Source organism: Primulina huaijiensis, chromosome 13 (genome assembly GCF_012295235.1).
Source record: "Primulina huaijiensis isolate GDHJ02 chromosome 13, ASM1229523v2, whole genome shotgun sequence".
Lineage (NCBI taxonomy): Eukaryota > Viridiplantae > Streptophyta > Magnoliopsida > Lamiales > Gesneriaceae > Primulina > Primulina huaijiensis.
In genome coordinates this window covers 2,803,023-2,822,043 of record NC_133318.1, presented here as the reverse complement: position 1 = coordinate 2,822,043, position 19,021 = coordinate 2,803,023, and the positions used below count along the sequence as shown (strand labels likewise).

The 19,021-nt window shown below is 36.0% G+C and overlaps 1 protein-coding gene across 3 annotated transcripts in view; it reads left to right on the top strand.

Annotated features, from left to right (window-relative positions):
* The window catches only part of LOC140991784 (midasin-like), a 50,287-nt gene that overhangs the window by 12,210 nt on the left and 19,056 nt on the right, over positions 1-19,021 (top strand). For all 3 annotated transcript variants that reach the window (XM_073461954.1, XM_073461955.1, XM_073461953.1), the window contains 25 exons: positions 76-1,857; positions 2,487-2,554; positions 2,637-2,832; positions 2,978-3,082; positions 3,178-3,483; positions 4,101-4,294; positions 4,360-4,414; positions 5,421-5,571; positions 6,296-6,369; positions 6,821-6,968; positions 11,670-11,768; positions 11,916-12,016; positions 12,110-12,199; positions 12,279-12,344; positions 12,900-13,064; positions 13,203-13,410; positions 13,492-14,378; positions 14,481-15,980; positions 16,121-16,301; positions 16,541-16,648; positions 17,438-17,520; positions 17,603-17,854; positions 17,968-18,103; positions 18,179-18,264; positions 18,354-18,427. In XM_073461954.1, the coding sequence (XP_073318055.1) occupies positions 76-1,857; positions 2,487-2,554; positions 2,637-2,832; positions 2,978-3,082; positions 3,178-3,483; positions 4,101-4,294; positions 4,360-4,414; positions 5,421-5,571; positions 6,296-6,369; positions 6,821-6,968; positions 11,670-11,768; positions 11,916-12,016; positions 12,110-12,199; positions 12,279-12,344; positions 12,900-13,064; positions 13,203-13,410; positions 13,492-14,378; positions 14,481-15,980; positions 16,121-16,301; positions 16,541-16,648; positions 17,438-17,520; positions 17,603-17,854; positions 17,968-18,103; positions 18,179-18,264; positions 18,354-18,427 (7,115 nt within the window). The remainder of the gene's footprint in view (positions 1-75; positions 1,858-2,486; positions 2,555-2,636; positions 2,833-2,977; positions 3,083-3,177; positions 3,484-4,100; positions 4,295-4,359; positions 4,415-5,420; positions 5,572-6,295; positions 6,370-6,820; positions 6,969-11,669; positions 11,769-11,915; positions 12,017-12,109; positions 12,200-12,278; positions 12,345-12,899; positions 13,065-13,202; positions 13,411-13,491; positions 14,379-14,480; positions 15,981-16,120; positions 16,302-16,540; positions 16,649-17,437; positions 17,521-17,602; positions 17,855-17,967; positions 18,104-18,178; positions 18,265-18,353; positions 18,428-19,021) is intronic.

The window sequence follows — 19,021 nt, the reverse complement described above, 5'->3', positions numbered from 1 at the left end:
TGTACCATAGTGTATTTCCTTTCTTTCTTCTTTTTCTTATAAATAATTACTTATGTTCTTGTGTTCTATTTCTAGGATAATGATGGCTTCCTTTCTAATTTAAGGGAAAAGTTATTTCTTAAGAAATGGAAACATTTATTAAGTGGATTTCAGAAAGTCCTCAAAAAGGTTGTTGAAATAGGAAAATCCAGTCCTGGTGAGAAGCGAAAGAGACCTTTAAGTAACGAGCTACTGAAAGCATGGGAAAATTTCTCGGTGAAACTTGAAAATGCTCATGCTCAAGTGAGTGCATCTAATGGAATGGTATTTTCATTTGTTGAAGGAGCTTTTATCAAGGCCCTGAGAAATGGTGAATGGGTATTGTTGGATGAAGTAAATTTGGCTCCTCCAGAGATATTACAGCGAGTTATTGGGGTCCTTGAAGATGAGAAAGGGTCAGTATGCTTGACAGAACGGGGTGATATGCATAATGTACATAGGAATTCCAAGTTTCGCATATTTGCTTGCATGAATCCTGCGACTGATGCTGGCAAAAGAGATCTGCCACTTTCTATTCGGGGCAGATTCACTGAATACTTTGTTGATGATGTGTTGTTGAATGATGAGTTGGATAACAAGGAATTGGTGTTGAATGACGAGTTGGTTAACGAGGACTTGTTTTTGTTTGTGAATCAGTTTATGGATGATGATCCTTCAAACAGAAGATTGATAAGTAAAATTGTGAAATTCTACAAGGCAGCAAAGAAATCTGAAGAAAGGCTGCAGGATGGGGCTGATCAGAAGCCTCATTATAGTTTACGTTCCCTTTACCGGGCAATGGAATATTTTACAAAGGCAAAACAAAGTTTTGGATTTGAAAGATCCATTTATGATGGGTTTTCAATGTTCTTTCTAAATTTATTAGATGACTCTAGTGCGAAGTTAATGAACGACTTAATTTGCAAAAATTTATTGGGAGGAAAATTTCCTCCTCAGATCCCTTTTGATTCATACTTAAAGGTTGAAAGATACTGTGTGGATGGCTACGTTATAACAAAGAGCGTTGAACAACATCTTGAGAACCTTGCCAGGGCAATATTTATCCAAAGATATCCTGTCTTGTTGCAGGGCCCAACATCTAGTGGGAAGACTAGCCTGGTTTGGTTTCTTGCCAAAATAACTGGTAATGAATTTGTCAGAATCAATAACCACGAACACACTGATCTTCAGGAGTACCTTGGATCTTATGTTACTGATGCAAGTGGAAAGCTTATTTTCCATGAGGGAGCACTTGTGAAAGCTGTTCGGAAAGGTCATTGGATTGTTCTTGATGAACTTAACTTAGCTCCTTCTGATGTGCTTGAAGCACTGAACCGCTTACTTGATGATAATAGGGAACTTTTTGTTCCTGAATTGTCTGAAACTATTCGTGCTCATCCAAAATTCATGCTTTTTGCCACTCAAAATCCACCCCTTGTTTATGGAGGGCGCAAGATGCTTTCTCGAGCATTTCGCAACCGTTTTGTGGAGATTCATGTTGATGAAATTCCACAAGAGGAGTTGAGCACGATATTGGAGAAGAAGTGCATGATTCCTGGAAGCTATGCTAAAAAAATGGTTAATGTAATGAAAGAGTTGCAACTGCACAGGCAGAGTAGTAAAGTTTTTGCTGGAAAACATGGGTTTATAACCCCACGTGACTTATTTCGATGGGCTAATCGCTTCAGAAAATATGGTAGCTCCTATGAAGATCTAGCTCACGATGGTTATTATTTAATGGCTGAACGACTGCGTGATGATGCTGAGAAAACAATTGTTAAAGAAGTTCTGGAGCGGCAGTTGAAGGTTAAACTTTCTGAAGATGACATGTACGAGCCGGTGAGTAATTTTGAAACCATTCCCAATGAAATTATTTACATCCACTACATATATTAAATGTTGGATTTTGATAACCGAGCTGCTTTTCCAGAATTGTGCTGTTTGGTAGGTTTATAACTGTAAACTGCTAAAAGCACTTCACTCGTAGACTCTTCATGATTCTTGGTCGGATATGAGTTTTTTGAAGAACTGAACTTGAAATGCATGCATTTTGTCTCCAAAAACAAAGGAAGAACTGCATACATTTTTTGTTAGATGAGACACACCTTATGTAATTGATATGCTATGAGGGTAAAGTGGGCCAAGATTCTGAAGTTGATCATGTTTTAGAATTTTATGCCTATGTATATTTGACTTAGTTTCCTGAGTGAACTTTATGGTAATTTAGAACTATGCCAAACACATCCTGATATTCGCATCGATTTTTGAGGGTTGAGGAAAATATGTTAAACACTTGGAACTTGTGTTAGTAAGAGAGATAATGATGGAATGATGGTTTCATTTTGGTTTCTCTTGATGGTATTCTTTTCAGATATTTAGAATGATTTTTGTATGTGATTGCAAGTTCAAAGAAAAATATTAAATTGAGAGAGTGAGTTATCATTGATTTGGTTTTTCTAATAATTCAGGAAACTGAAGACGAGTACTGTACAATGATGTCCAAAGAGTGCTCAGAAAATTTGAAAAACGCTCGGGAGTAAGCCTCTGCCTTGGTAATTGTACATAAGTTGTGAGATCTCTCCGTCATATTTACTGAGTTTCTATCTTTTGTTTTTCAGAATTATTTTGACTAAAAGTATGCGGAGGACATATTTTTTGGTCAAGCGCTGCTATAAGATGCGTGAGCCTGTTCTCCTTGTTGGTGAAACTGGTGGTGGGAAAACAACTGTTTGCCAATTGCTTAGTGACAAGTTGGGTTTGAAACTGCACATATTGAATTGCCATCAGTACACTGAAACATCAGATTTTCTTGGAGTTCGTCCTATACTCTCCTCATATCACTTTCATGTTTCCGTTTGTTGTTGATCTTTTCTTGCTGCCTCTAGATTTTTGTGACATGTGGATAGCACCTTTGATGAAGTAAAATTTATGTTAACTTTTAGTGGTTATTGTTGATTAGGGTTTTTACCCCGTGCGAGAGAGATCAAGAATAGCTGTAGACTTTCAAAAGCTTTGTGAAGAGTTCACCAATTCAAAGGCTTTTATTCATTCCCCTGGAGTGGCTGTATGTTGATTTCTGTATATTTATTGATTTTTACTTGGAGGTTTTCCTATTTGGACTGGTAAATTCCATCATTATTGTAATGTTCTATTTTGCAGAAAATTTTTATGGACATTAACCAAGCATCACAGACTCTTCATAAGTTCAATGTTATAATACAAAAATATAGAACGAAACATGTTTCTCATCCGGAAGTAACCGACAATGAAGTAGCTCGGATAGAAAAAATCTATCGGGACCTCTGTGAGTTGCATCAGACGTGGCAGACTATTTTTATGTGGCAGGATGGACCTCTTGTTGAAGCTATGAAGAGAGGTGACCTGTTTCTCGTGGATGAGATTTCTTTAGCTGAAGATAGTGTGCTTGAAAGATTAAACAGCGTCTTGGAACCGGAAAGAAAACTGGTAATTTATCCATAATTTACTCCTTTTCGCACACCATTTTCTAGTTGTTTGTAAGTAGTGCTTTTTTGTCTGTCATTGTTTAATCTTGGATCTCTCATTCATTGTTTAATCTTAAATATTTGAAAGTTTGCGTTGGAACTGGGTTATTTGATTTCAAATTATTGGACTACTTGTTGCTTCCCCACCATTTATACTTTGTGATTTATTTCTCAATGTGCTTTACATTTTGTTAAGCTTAGATACCAGCTGTCACCTTAATTGTGAATTTTTACTTCTTCTAGCATAAGTTGGCATTTGCAGTTGTAGTCAAAACCAAGGAAAATATTGATAGCTATTCTGAACTTACACTGCGTAAGGTACATCATTTTCAATAGATTATTATGCTTACATTAGGTTGAGAGAAAATGGAAAATGATGGGAATAAAAATGGAAGTGAAGAATATATATCTCCTTGTTTTATTGGAACGGGAGGAGTTCAAGAACTGTGTTTTGTTAGTTGGGGGATGTTGTATGCCTTCAAATTGAGTAAATCGAAAAAGTTTTTGCTGTGCTGGATAGTCAATGATGTCTAGACAAACTTTAATTGGTATCTATGCTATTTTTATTCACACCTGCAGTCGTTGGCTGAGAAAGGAGGCTCTCATCTTGAGAATATAATTGCTCATGACAAATTTTTCCTCCTCGCTACAATGAATCCTGGCGGAGACTTTGGCAAAAAAGAATTGTCACTTGCACTTCGTAACAGGTTTACTGAGATATGGGTTCCTTCCGTCAGTGATGTTGAGGAGCTTAAGAGTATCGCCCTTAGAAGGCAAGTTTGTCTCAACAAGTAGCATTCACTATTTTTATGGCTTTCTAACACTTATTTGCTTGTAGAATATCAAACCCGGAACTTTCTTGGACTATCGGTATCATGCTAAATTTTTGGGAGGTATATTGATTTCTATTTTTTAATGCTATATTTATCTGTTATTCATGTCGATCATCACAAAATTAGAGAATGTACCAATATTTTTTTTCCTTTTCTATGTGATTGCAATTCTCGCTTAAGTATGCTTCTTAAATCCAGATATTAGGAGTGTATCCTGTAAATTGTCTTAGTTTATACCATCAAGAGATAAGAAAAATGTCTTTCATTTTCCTACATGATACGATAGCCCTATTCGTCCGAGATTAAAAAAAGATGTGATATCCTTCCATCAGCACGGCACTCACAACTTCAACTTGCTCATGCGGTAACTCTAAAAAGAAGAGAGAGAGCAAAAAAGAATTTGTGTTCAGCCCTGTTTTTCAATTTTATTTCAGCCAATAATTTAATGTTTCAATAAAATGTTAATTTCAACATTAGACTTGAGTTTGTAAATTGCTCGGAGCAGCTAACTCATTTTGCACCGTCTTAACTCCCTGTTCATCTCGTCACTACTCAAAATCTAGTCATCACCTGTTCTTTTGTCCACCAGACCTCCATTTCACCTCACCATTTAAGATAGCAACACAAACTGCTGCTCTATAGTATTGAAGAGAGATTACTAAACAAGATGAGAAGTGTGAAGTGCTGATGCGTGGTGGAGAGTGGCCTCATTTTAAAGAATGCGGCAATGGTCAGCATGTTGTGTGTTGCCATGTGCCCTTTCATTTTCAGTCTCAAAATTTATTGCTGTATCCTGATTAAAGGCATTAACAGTGGATCCTTTTGTTTTGAGATGTTTGCTAACAAGCGTGGTCAAGGTTTTCAAGTGCTAATTATCTTGGATTTCTTGGTCCATACCATCTGTGAAGACATACTTTATTGTGGTTCAATTTTATATTTATTTTTCCTTATTGTATCCTTTATGTAAAATTCATTCCTCACTGATATTACAATTACGGAATTTTTTTCTTCTGGAGAACTTATCTTCTCAGTTCTTGTTCTAACTTAATCTAATTATTTTTCTCAGTGGTTCAACATGTTACAGACAGGAATATTACTTACTGTGAGAGATCTCTTGTCTTGGGTATCTTTTATCAATGCGACTGAAAGAAGTTTGCCAGCTGAATCTGCAATTATTCATGGAGCATTCCTAGTTGCCTTGGATGGACTTAGTTTAGGTATATGTGTTCTGGTGGCTCAAACTAATATAGCTGTTTGAGAATTTTATTAATATTACCGGGACCAAGCTCTAAATGATGTTGCAACCTCATACATTTGTGCTGCTACAACCACATAGGCAAACAATATATTGGTGTTTATAAATAAGGAAGTGGAGAAACTTTTTCTGCTTCGTATAATATGTTGAAGAGAAGTGAGAGAACTGGGGTGAAATCTGCTTTCCATCAACTTTTGATTATGTTGAGGCTTTCTTGTCTTCTAATAACTCTTTAATCTCATAATATTACAGTTACATTTTGATGGTTAATTGCCTTGATCTGGTGGAAATCCTGTTGGAAAACTATTATTATTGTAATGTGTTTATGGGCGGTAAGGAATTCAGATTGTAGGTCATTTTTTTGTCATCTTTTGGGCGTTATTTATTAAATCTCGAGGCTTGATCAGGAAGATGTTGATGCATCAACTTTTGATGGAAAATAATTATAGTTTGTCTCATAGCTGATTTAGTGTTTCTACCTTATCTGTAATGAGTGGGGCTATTGTCCATTTCTTAAAGTTAATTGATTTTCATCTGAGAAATGTTCTCTGCTGAGTGGATTATCGTGGTGTCAGTATAAGGCTCTCTCTCTTTGATTTGGTCATTTGATACTTGTTCCAACTAGCTGATTCTATTATGGTATCTGCAGTAAATTTCTTCTGTCCTTCGCTCTCTATGCCCTTCAGGTACAAATATATCCAAAAGTGATACGGCACAGCTGAGACTCAAATGTCTTTCTTTCCTTCAGAATAAACTCAAGGTGAATTATTTTCTTATAGTCTAGTCTGTCTTGTGGGGGGCAGAACACATTAATTTATAAGTAGTACTTAGAAAATCTAAATGACTTTCTCATCTGGAAAATAAGAAATGCCGATGATAGGAATGTCCAAATTGTTACTGTTCATGTGTTCTTCCCTCAAAAGTTACCTTCTTTTTAGTTAATTGTTAGTGAGCATCTGAACTGCATTGCCAGCTGTAGCCAACATAGATTTATAATGCTTGTTGCCAGAGCAGCCACTTTCAAATTTGTATGCAGTCCAATTTTCTTACTCGGTTACCCATGGAAAGAATGCACCACATGGAACAATTTATGGATAGAAGCTTGTCCTATGCTATTTAAAAAATGTTTTTGCTAGAGATCTTCCATTATGTTAAATTTTTAACGTAAAGCTTATTTTATGAAATGCTAATTTTCCTGTCCCTCAATACAGGACGACAGGAAATGTTCCGATTCCTCAATTCTTGACACCCTCAATGACTATGGTTGGGCTGATTCTGGAAGTTCAGCAGTTCTAATTCAGGCCGATAACATGGAGTGTGACAATCTATTTGGAATCCATCCTTTCTATATAAAGAAAGGTATATAACTCATCTTTTTCCGAAAACATATGAAGTTGTTACCTTGACATGGAAGTTATAATTAAAATAAGTTCGTCCTGTAAAAATTAAGGAGTCAATATAAGTCTGCCACTCTGCCTCCTTGATTTTTTTTAATTATTCTTTATTAAACAATCGATTTTTGATTATGATCTACACTAAAACAGAAAAATCACTTGATGTTGTATGGCTCATTCTAAATTTTTTAAAATCAGATTATAGATCATGCATATAACGCTGGCACCTGCACAAAGTTGATTAAGTTTTGGAAATATAAATATTTCTTTATAAGAAGTGAAATGTATTAAGAAATATATGGTTGATGGGTAACATCTTTGTTAAAAAGAGGTAAACATTTTTTGTTTATAGTTTCAAACTTTTGTACAAGTATATGTACACCTACATGGCAAGAGTCCTAGAAAAAAAATAGCTGGAATTTTGGGATTCATGTCTGCACAATCATGCTAATCTAATATCGTATTAGTTTTCATCATACATACACTAGGAGGATTGTGACTCCCCCTGAATTTGAGTGCTTGAAGAGTGAATGGTCTCCTTGACTTTTCTTGTACTCCGACTTGAGCATCACAGTCTTGGTGATACCTTGAGACCATGTAAAGCTTTTTTTAACTTGCAAACTTTATTCCCTTTCTCATTTTCCTTGAAATCCTGGTGGAATCTCCATGTAAATTTCCTCCTACAAGGTGCCGAGTAAGAAGGCATTCTTAACGTCAAATTGATCTAGGCTCCGGTTAAAGTTGGCATCGAGAGAGAAAAATTAAATCTCTATTCATTCATCTTGGCAACTGGACCAAAGATTTCTTGATAATTTACCCATAAGTTTGTGTATACCATTTCCAACGAGCCCGACTTTGTATCTTTCCAAGGAACCATTAGAATTATATTTCAATGTATACACCCATTCGCATCCCACATTTTTTTTTACAGGCAGTTGTGATCTCCCACATTTGATTTTTTTCAAAGGCCTGTATTTTATGTTTCATAACAAGTCTCCAATTCTCATCAGATAAAGTCTCAAATAAAAATATTGGGAATATAGTGTGTTTAAATTCGTTAAAAAACTCTTATGTGAAGGTGATTTTTTTTAAGGTAACATATTTTGCCCTAGGATAAAGGAGTCGGTTGGTGCACTCTCTTGTTCTTTTTATAAAAGCAACGGGTACATCATTATTCTGGACAGAACGTGAGGCTGAGATTTAAGGTTCAGAACATACCTCATTTGTAGAATAGGAAGATGATTCTTGGACTTGTTCAGGATCAGCGTTGGCCTTCTTCCTTTTTTTGAGTAAACTGGTTAAAGCGCATGTGTTCAAGTAAGCTCTTGGAAGCAGAGGGTGAATCAGTCACTGTTGGAGGTGAGTTGGCTGAGGTTAGTCGTACGAGAATGCATCTGTGTCATCATCGCTCAGAGACTATAGGTGCTCGTTTTGGGAAGGACGCTCACTGAAATAAGAATTTTCTTCATCAAAGCTGATATCAACAGAGTGAAAGAACCTCTTTGTAAGTTGATGATAACCCTACTATCCTTTCTTGGTGGATGAACATTCCCAAAAGATACCCTGAAGAGCTCTAGGATCAAGCTTCTTTTTTTTTTTTTTTACCATGGATGTGAACAAACACAATGCACCTAAAGACTCATAACGCTAGATTATTGGGTGATTTTTGATAAAATTGAGTGAGAATTTCCGATGGTGTTTTAAATCCAAGACCCTGGAAGGTAGACAATTTATAATGTAAACAGCAGATAATACTGCTTCTCTCCTATAATTTTTTTGGACCTTTTTATGAAAGAGAAGTGCTCAAGTAGTGGCTAAAGTGTTATAAGAACTGGGAAGTCAATGGGCTATCCCAAGGCAAGCTAAAGACCTATTTCATGTCAACTCAGGGTGTTCGTTCGCGAACAAATTCAGAATCTTCTGGGCTATGATAATTCATTGCATATTTTGGTCCATTTGGTTGGAAAGGAATAGCAGAATTTTTCTGGATGTGTCCGAGTCTATTGATCAAGTTTGGGAGAAAATAAAATTTAGTGTCGCATCGTGGACGATCAACTTGGATCAATTCAATCATTTAAGTGTTTCAGATTTAGTGAGGAATTGGAATTTTGTATGATCGTGAGTATTGTATGTTGCTCTCTTTGAGGAGCTCCTTATGTTAGTAGTCTTGGTACTGTGCTGCGGAATTCTCATCCGCACATAATATGTAATCTTTATTTAATCTAATGAAAATAGTTTCCTATAAAAAAAAAAGAAGTAGTGGCTAAAAGACCATTCTCGCGTTACTCCATTTTGTTATGGAGTATTACCGTGTGAGGACCTTTTTCAAGATATGGAGATAAGGCTTGATTGAAATTATCTCTAGCATTATTTGATCTCAATCTCTTTATTTTAAGCTCGAATGGATTCTGGATCTTTTTTTAAAAATTTTGAAACACAACTGATTTCAATTTTAGATTTGAGAAGAAAAATCTCTTAAATTCGGTTGCAATCATCCAAAAACATTACAAACCAACGAGATCCTGAAATATTCAAAACATTGGAGGGTCCCGGTATATCACTATGAATAAGATATAATTTTTTTTTATTACTGATTGGAAATGATATATGATTGTGTTTACCAAACTCACACACATCATAGTGATGGTGTTAATTTTCTAAACCTTTAAACAAAAACGCAAACATAAATTTTAAAGCTCCAAAAGACGGATGCCCTAATCTAAAATGTTGAAGCCAAAAGCTATTTTTATTTGACGAAGAAGAGAAAAATGATGAAACTGTTTTATTGGTACCGGTTTCCTCAAAGATATAAAGTTCATTTGCCTCCTTAGCTAGTCCAATCTTCCTTCCCGAACCTTGATAAAAGAGGACATTACAATTTATATCAGATGTAAGCTTTTGAATGGATATTAGGTTCGTGGATAGCTCAGACACATGGAGTACATTTCTTAATGTAAGTAAATAACTAACAAACTCATCACCAATTCGAGCTACTGTTGTAAGAGAACCATCAACTATGGCTATTTTCCGATTCCTAGGACAACGTGTTTAAGTGGTGAACATAAGAGAAGAGTGTGCCATTTGGTCAGTAGCTATATAGTCTATCACTCATCAATTTCTTCCTTGAGGCCAATCTGCCTCATATTTGCTTCTTGCTCTTGCTTGCCGATATTAAGATTGACCTGCCCAGTGTATTCAGGCTGTTGTACTCCTCTCCCTTCCCTTCACGTGGTCTGCCATGAAGTTTCCAGCACTTTAGGAAATTGATTCCGCCAACGATGGAACTTCATCATTCCCAAGAATTTGAACTCTAACATGAACAAATTCAAAGTTTGAGCCAACGAAAAGATCTACTCTTTGTCTTCATCGATAAAGTTTCTGAGAGCAGTTGAATCTTCAGAATGCTTCATTTTAATGATTCTATAATCGTCAAGGTCCTCCACAAGTTTTCCAACTGATTTGCATACTCTGTGACAGGTTTGTTACCCTGCGCAAGTGATCCCACCTTGACATTTATTTTACAAACGTGAGCTGTGTCTCGTGTCTTGGAATATGTTCGACTCACTGAATTCCATGTAACTTTAGCAGAAGTCAAGAACATAACCTTGTCACTGATTCTCGGATCCATTTTGTCTCACAACTATGACGTGACCATAGAAACAATTTCATCCCATGATTCAAAGCCTTTCTCACCTGCTTTCGGTCCATTGCCAGAAGATGGCCGTGTCTTCAATTTCCTTTCAGATATGTCTGCACAAATTGAGACCTCTTGATATAGTTTTTTCCATCCAATCAATAATTTGTCTGAATATTCTGTAAATCTCCAATAGCCATGCTAGAGTTTACTTCCTCGGACAGAGTAGAATCTTTAGAGATTGACATCGTCAAATTTTGAGGCTTAAAAGGAACGAGCATAGACAACCGATGTAATGTGCCGATGGGCCGGGTATTTATTCCAAAGTACACAAAGAGTCCACAATGGAATGGAGCGAAAATTTGAGGCCCAAGATTGCACAGAGTCTGCAATCTAAATGAGGAAAGATTGGGAATCAACTCAGACTTCACGGAAAAAATGAGTCAACGATTGCGTAAAGTAAAAAATCGCAGAATGGTGTTTTTCATGATCGTAAGAGACTACCGGAAGAGCAGAGCATCGGTTACCAAAATTTTACTGTTTAAACGCTGGCTCAGGTAGTTGGGAATAGTACTTCCTTGGGATCTTTCAAAGGTTCAATTGTTCTTTCCATAGTTCCCATGTAGTTGATAATAATACTTCCTCTATAATTTTCTGGATTTTTTTATCTTTCCGAATATATAATCAGTTTTCTTTCTCAAAAAAAAAAAGAAAAAAAAAATCAGTTTTCCATAAAAAATTTCTTTTTCCAGGTACACTCAATGAAACTTTAATTTGGTTGAATCTATCTCTGAACAAAAATATTCCGTTGATCTGAAACTTGAGAATTATTGTAGGGCAAAAAAAAATTCTTGGGTTAGTAGTGTGAGAACGGGGTACATCGCGTATTTGAGTTTATTCACAGGAAATCACCTATTCATTTGTCACACTTGAGTATATGCAATTTGAACTTTGTCGATAGTATTTGCAGAGTATTTTCATGTGATAATTGGATAGTTGGATTGCATAAGCATCCTTATTTATCTTGTTCAGGTACCGACAATGTTGGCGTGGAGGGATTTGAATTTATGGCCCCCACCACTCGTAGGAATACCTTTAGGTTGCTGCGTGCTATGCAAATTAACAAGCCTGGTATTTTCCTAATATGAATTATATTATCACATATTTGTGTTCTTTGCCGATAAGTTGATGTGTGTTTGGAGTCCCCGAACGAACTTACTTTTTCAATTACATTATACACTAAGATTCCTAATTTTGGTGGTTTCCATGCTTTACTAGTTTTGTTGGAAGGAAGTCCAGGTGTTGGGAAAACAAGTTTAATTGTTGCCCTTGGCAGAGCTTCTGGACATGTAGTTGTACGAATAAACTTATCCGAGCAGGTGGTGAACTTGTTGGTTATAAACTTGTACTGCTTTTGTTTCTCTTATGTCTCTATAAGGTGTTAAATTTTTTTGATTGAATTTATGCCGCAGACTGATATCATGGACTTGTTGGGGTCAGATTTACCAGTTGAAAGTGATGAAGGGATACAGTTTGCCTGGTCTGATGGAATACTGCTTCAGGTTTGGTACCTGGTCTTTCTTCATGATTTTTCTTCTGTTTTGATTGTGAAATTCAATTTATTATGTCTTGTGAACCCAGGCCCTGAAAAACGGATCATGGGTTCTGCTGGATGAACTGAACCTTGCTCCACAATCTGTCTTGGAGGTATTACCCGTGATTATTGTGGTCCTCCTCCTTGGATTACCTTCATTTAACTTTTCTGTTGAATTATTTTTTTACCTAGATTTATTCTCCCTCGCTTATCTCTGTAAACCGAACTTACTCATTTCCATGTATCTTAGTTGCTTGAATGAGATTAATCCATAATGAAATGCATTTTCTATTATTGTTTCCCATAACTGGTTATGAACATGGCAGATGCTGGTTCTCATCTGGCCAGTTCGATGTATGAACCATAATTTAAAAAATATGTTATTGAACTTAGTTTTTATGTGCTTTCCTTAACAAAGCAGGCATTCTTAGTGTAGGGCATACTGGTGAAAATAGTGTTTTTCCCCAATATAATGAAAAGCTAGAGCAGAAGCCGAGGAGTGGCATTTTCTAGCTTCCAAAAAAGTGCTTTTAAAGCCTATTTTTATATAAAAAATGAAAGATTCTTTTAATTGTAAACATCTAAAACACTCCTTGATTTGACAATATATTCCTATATTTCGCTTAATAATTACTAATGTTGTACTTGAACTTGACTATGTAAATTAGGGTCTCAATGCTATTTTGGACCACCGGTCTGAAGTTTTTATTCCTGAACTGGGTCGATCTTTCAAATGCCCTACATCTTTCAGAGTTTTTGCATGTCAAAATCCTTCTTGCCAAGGAGGGGGGCGGAAGGGTCTTCCAAAGTCCTTTCTCAATAGATTCACGAAGGTACTCCCTTGTTTGCATTTGAATACCATGAGAGTTTTAGATTGGAGACGCCGAAATTGTTCTGTAGAAACTCTTCAGTTTTTCAACTGTTATTGGCTTATATCAATGAATAGATTTTCCTTTTCCAATTGGTTTTAGGTTTATGTTGATGAGCTAGTTGTGGAAGATTATATTTCCATCTGTTGCTCGCTGTTTCCATCAATTGAAAGATCTTTGCTGATGAAGTTGGTGGCATTTAATGAAAGACTACACCAAGAGACCATGGTATACCACAAATTTGGTCAACAGGGTTCCCCTTGGGAGTTTAATCTACGGGATGTGATTCGCTCGTGTGAAATTATTCAAGGTTTTTTATACTCAATTTCATTTATACAGTTAAATGTTACAAGCTCATTTCTCCTCCGAATAATGATTGAATATTTTTCAGGTGCATCAGAGAAGCCAAAATCCGACTGTTTCCTGAGCACTGTTTATCTGCAAAGAATGCGCACAGCAACTGATCGAACAGAAGTTCTGAATTTATATGAACAGATCTTTGGCTTCAGACCATTCATAAATCCATACCCTAGAGTACAGCTTAATCCTTGTTCATTTGTTGCTGGGAACATTTCCATTGAAAGGTATAGGTATCAGTCATCTGGCATATCCAGTAAAGACCTTAAGATTCTACCTTCTTTACGTCATTGCTTGGAAGGGGTGGCAGAGTGTGTAAAACATCAGTGGTTATGCATATTAGTTGGTCCTCCATCTTCTGGTAAGACTTCACTGATAAGACTGCTGGCAGAACTGTCTGGAAATGTACTAAATGAATTAAATCTTTCATCTGCTACTGATATATCTGATCTACTCGGATGCTTTGAGCAGCATAATGCCTCCCGTCACTATTTTTTCGCTATTGCTCAAATGGAAAAAATTATGAATGAGTACTGCAACTTGCAGTTGGAATTTTCTCCCGTGGGATTAATCCAAAAGAAAGATCTAATTACTCGATGGTTGGCCTTCTTATCGAACATCAATAACCGTCCTACCACTTCTTCAGCGACATACATTGACCATCCAAGAATGAGAGATTCTATTCCCCATTTAGTTGAAATTATTGAAGATTTAAAGCTGGACAATGATATTCAACAATTGTCTGTATCTTGGTCTAACAAAGATCTGGATATCATTCTGAACATGATCAGAAAATTGGAAGAAGATCATAAAAAAGGTCGACAATCTATGAAGTTTGAATGGGTCACTGGATTATTGATCAAGGCCATAGAAAATGGGGAGTGGATTGTTCTAGAGAATGCAAACCTCTGTAATCCCACGGTATGCAATATTTTTGTATATTTTCATTTTATGGGATATAACCCTTGCGTTCATCCTCTATTTTAATGAAGCTTATGTTTCTCTCTAATTTATTGCATCCAGATTCTTGATAGGATTAACTCTTTGGTTGAACAGTCTGGATCTATAGTTATAAATGAGTGTGGGGTTGTAGAAGGTAAAGCAGTGGTTCTTCACCCTCATCCAAACTTTCGGATGTTCCTCACAGTAAATCCTAGCTATGGTGAAGTATCCCGAGCAATGAGAAATAGAGGAGTTGAAATATATATGATGGAACCATATTGGTTAGTAGATGAGAAAAGTGGTAAGAATCTTAATGAGATTGAGGTCAGGGATGCAAAAAGATTCATTGCACTTTCTGGAATTCCAATGGGTAAACTCGTCGAAATGATGGCCAAGGCCCACATTTATGCTATGCATGAAGGATCCCGTCTTAACGTGAGAGTTACGTATCTTGAACTTTCACGCTGGGTGCGATTATTCCAGCGGCTCATTACAAATGGCAATAGGCCTTATTGGAGCATTCAAGTTAGTTGGGAGCATACATACCTTTCCTCTTTCGGTGAGGGAAGAGGAAAAGATGTTGTTTCTCAAGCAGCTGCTTCTTATTTATCAAATCCAGGATTTTATAAATTCACTACATCTGAAGATTGCTTGTTATGTTTACCAGGAGGCTGGCCTACCCCCTTGAAATTAAGTGACTTCATTTGTTACTCAAAAGAGACTTGTGTTAGGCAGAATTGTATGTATTTGGAATCTTTGGTATCTCAAATTGCATCTTTCATCCATGGAAGAACTTTGAACAGAGGTTTTAAAGGACAAACTCCAATCGATGGAGGATCGAGGATGATTCATCTATTGGATGCTACTTTGTTGCATGGGCTAATGTTCCCTAAGGCTTTAGATAACAGTATTCTTGTAAATCATGGCAGTAAGAGTGAATTGGATTTGGTTTTAGCCAAGAAGAAACTCATTTTTGCTGCTGATTGGGTCATTGAACAGGCCACTCAAAATGATTATCATCTTTATATTCAGTGGTTTGATTGGTTTGGTACTCGATTGCAGCATATCTTTTCATTTTTAAATTGGTATTCAGATTTATTCAAAAACGAACTGAACCATCCTGTTTGGACCAGGATATTTCGTTTACTTTCAGTTGATAAAGAATTCAACTCTGTCCCGATATTTTCGAAGGGATTTATTGATGTTTTTCCATCTGTTGATCAGTTAAAATCCTGCCATGTTCTAATAAACTTAATCAAGTGTGCCAGCCAATTGAGACTCAGCCTTCGACAGTGGAGCAGTGAGGACTGTTACAATCAAATGAATGCGACCCAACGAAGTTTTATTCCCGTTTTGACTTCGCTGAGAATAATGGAAGAAAAAGTGCTTCATGCGCTTGCTGAGTCGCCTTCTTTTGATTTACTGTTTGAATCATTCTGTGACCTCATGGAACATCATAAACTCTTCTGGAACAGTATTATTCAATCTCATTTTGATTGCCAGCTGATTTATTGGCGGTCTTTGATGAAAGATGTCTTGAAATTGTACCAAATATGTCCTGTAGAAGCAAAAACTTGTCAGGTGAGCTACTGTGGCGTTCATATTAGCTTTTAACTTTCCATTTTATTTTGCCTCTTATGCCTCTTAGCATTTATACTTTTTTTATTTTAGATTTAGATCTGTAGTACATGCAAACTGTTTAAAAACTTGGTATTATGTAGATCAAGATGAAAGAATTGGAAGGAGTCTCATCTTTGCATTTGAACTCGAGGAAGTCCTTGCTCTGGACATATGGTGGACATCCAATTTTACCTCCGTCTGCAGAGTTGTACCAAAAGCAGTGTCAACTTTCAAGCCTTTGTGAACTGGTGTGGCCAAGGAAAAATGAGTTTGTGAAACGAGGTATGCTTGATGGAGCCTTCCAAATAATGCAGTTCATAATCAATGTTGCATATGACGTTTTTGTCATAATGTTTCTAATCTATGCTTAAAAACGGAGAATTGGCATGATATACTCTCTTGATTGTTTTGTGTTTGGGTGAGATACTTGCTCATGAATTGGAAGACCTTGTAGCGCGGTTGAGATGTTTGTTATAAAGTTCTAACTATAAACCATTTGTTGCTGAAAAAATGTTTTCCAGGCAGGATTGTTGTTGATGATGCTTCTTCAGATGACAATGATATCAATGAAGTTACATTAGCCGTTGCTTTGTCGTCTAACATCGAACTTCGACTTCTTGCAATGCAAGGTAGACTCTTGTGCATCGAAAGATTTCTAGAGTTATATTTTGGCCGTTTTGGTTTGTTATTCCATGCTTAGAACTCTGATTTATGTGATCAGGTCTAATCCTTGCATTTCCACGTTCTTTTCCTTTTCTGGAAATCTTTGGAAGATGTTTTGTTTCTATATTCAAATCATTTAATGCTTTTAGACATTGTTTGACAGTAAATTTTATGAGAAGCTCATTGTCATCATATAAACTGATGCTTTCTGTATTATAAAACAATTTTTTGAATTCAATTGAATAGTAAGTTTATTATTGTCAATTTGTCATAAAACCACCACTTTTTTGTGTTGAGCATAGACTGAATTTCACTTTAATTTCATTTTATGACAAACTTTATTGGTATCCCTGTTCCTTGCATGCATTTCTTCTTTCCATCTTTCATTCAAGTATGTAGGAAAAGAACATCTCTTAAGGAAAAAAGAACGTAGAGTTCTATCATATTCTTTCAGGCTGCATATCCGATGGTTAGGTAGGGCTTGATTTACTATTTGAATTTGAAGAATGGTTAAAGAACCTGGGAACATTATTTATATCTGATTTTTGGTATAGTAATATTCATTGGGCTTGAAATTACTCCAAGTGAAATAAATTCTTCTTACATTTTTCTGTGAGAAATATGCAGATAACAAACTCATTGAAAAGGAAGTCGACGTTTCCTATTCATATATTAATACCTGCATTAACGAGCTGATTATTGAGCTTGGTGATTAATACTCTCTTTGTTTTGATTGGACGATTCTTTTCCTGAAGGAGTTTGCATGTCATCATATATTATTGGCAAAGCTGATGATGATGATTTTGATTGTATTCTGCAACTGAAAGAGATGTATCAGGTTTGTGTTCATGCATTCATTTTCTTTTATTTAAACCTATTTGTGGTTTGACAATATTCTCGTGAATGCATCGTTTCACTAGGTGCTTTTGGGAAGGATGGATTTTGAAAAACAAAAGTTGAAAATGAGAGCGGAGACTACAAAACATCAAGCTGGGCCAGCTTATTGTTCTGCTTGTTGTCGCTTAACTTCTGATGCATTGTGTCGAAAGTCAGGCTTTGAATGTTGGTTAAAGACACAACCTTTAGTTGATGAGACTACTTTCTTCCTTGATTTGGAGCTACTGCAGCATCTTATGAAGATTGCTGTGGTTGATACTGAAGAACAACACGATGTATTATTTGTTCGAGTTCTTATTTTCATTTTTCAGTGGCTTAAAACATTTTTTGGTTGGCGGAAAATCTTGCTCATGTCAGAACACCATTTTCATCTTGTCATTTACTGTAGGCTTTATCTGATATGGCTGGAGATTTGGAATCATGTTTGAACTTTTCACTAAATTATTCGTCAAGACCTCCAACAGACTTCTTACCCCACCAAAAAATTATATGGACCTTAGATGCTTGGGCATCGGTTGATAGAGGTTAGTGTTTCTCTGTGAATTTGGGCATTGGCGTCGCTGGTACTTTGATAATTGATGTCTTATCTTCTGATACAGTGAGTGAAAAAGTTTCTAGTTTTATTTCGGAGATGTGGCTTAAATGGCACGTAACTCTGTGGGAAACCTGCCCTATGCTGGCAGAGGTATTTACTGTGTGAAATGTAAACATTTTTGAGTTAAGTTTTGTTTTTATGTCCTGAAAACTCAAATTTTGCATCCCCTCTCCCTGCAGATTCCAGGTTATGATACGTTGATCCCTCACAAGCTTTTTCAACCTCTGAAATCGGTATTGGTCGGCCATATTTTGTAAGTCCTTTTCTGAATCAACTAAGACTACTTACTTAACTTGCTATTATGAATTTCTTTATTTTTCTAGCCTTGTAAGGAAATAAGTGTCTGAATTATTTAGTCTGCATAATTTGTTAGCTTAAATTTGTGACTTTTTACTTTTCTAGCTTTGAATTTAATTATTTTATTAAGTGCTTTGTTTCTCAGTAAGTCTGGCCAATTCTGCTGACTCCTCTTCTTATCCCTTATATTCTACTCGTATTAATCACATGCGTTGTACAACCGGTTAAAATTTTTTTGGAGATGTTTTTGTAGGGGATGCAAATTTCATGTTAACAAATTCTGTTAAAATTTGTCTAGAAAATACAAAATACTATCATATCAAAAGTGAAATAGATTACAGAACATATTGTCAATTGAGTTTCTTTTGAGATTTTGATATAGTTTTCTATTAAAAAATTTCAACATTATGGACAAAACTTCATCTCTTTATTTGCTCATGAGTTTGCTTCAGCTCACAAGTATTCATTTTTTTTTGATAGGAAACATTAATTTATTATAATGATAATAAAGTCTACAACAAGCGGATAAGCAATCCACACATTAGAAAGG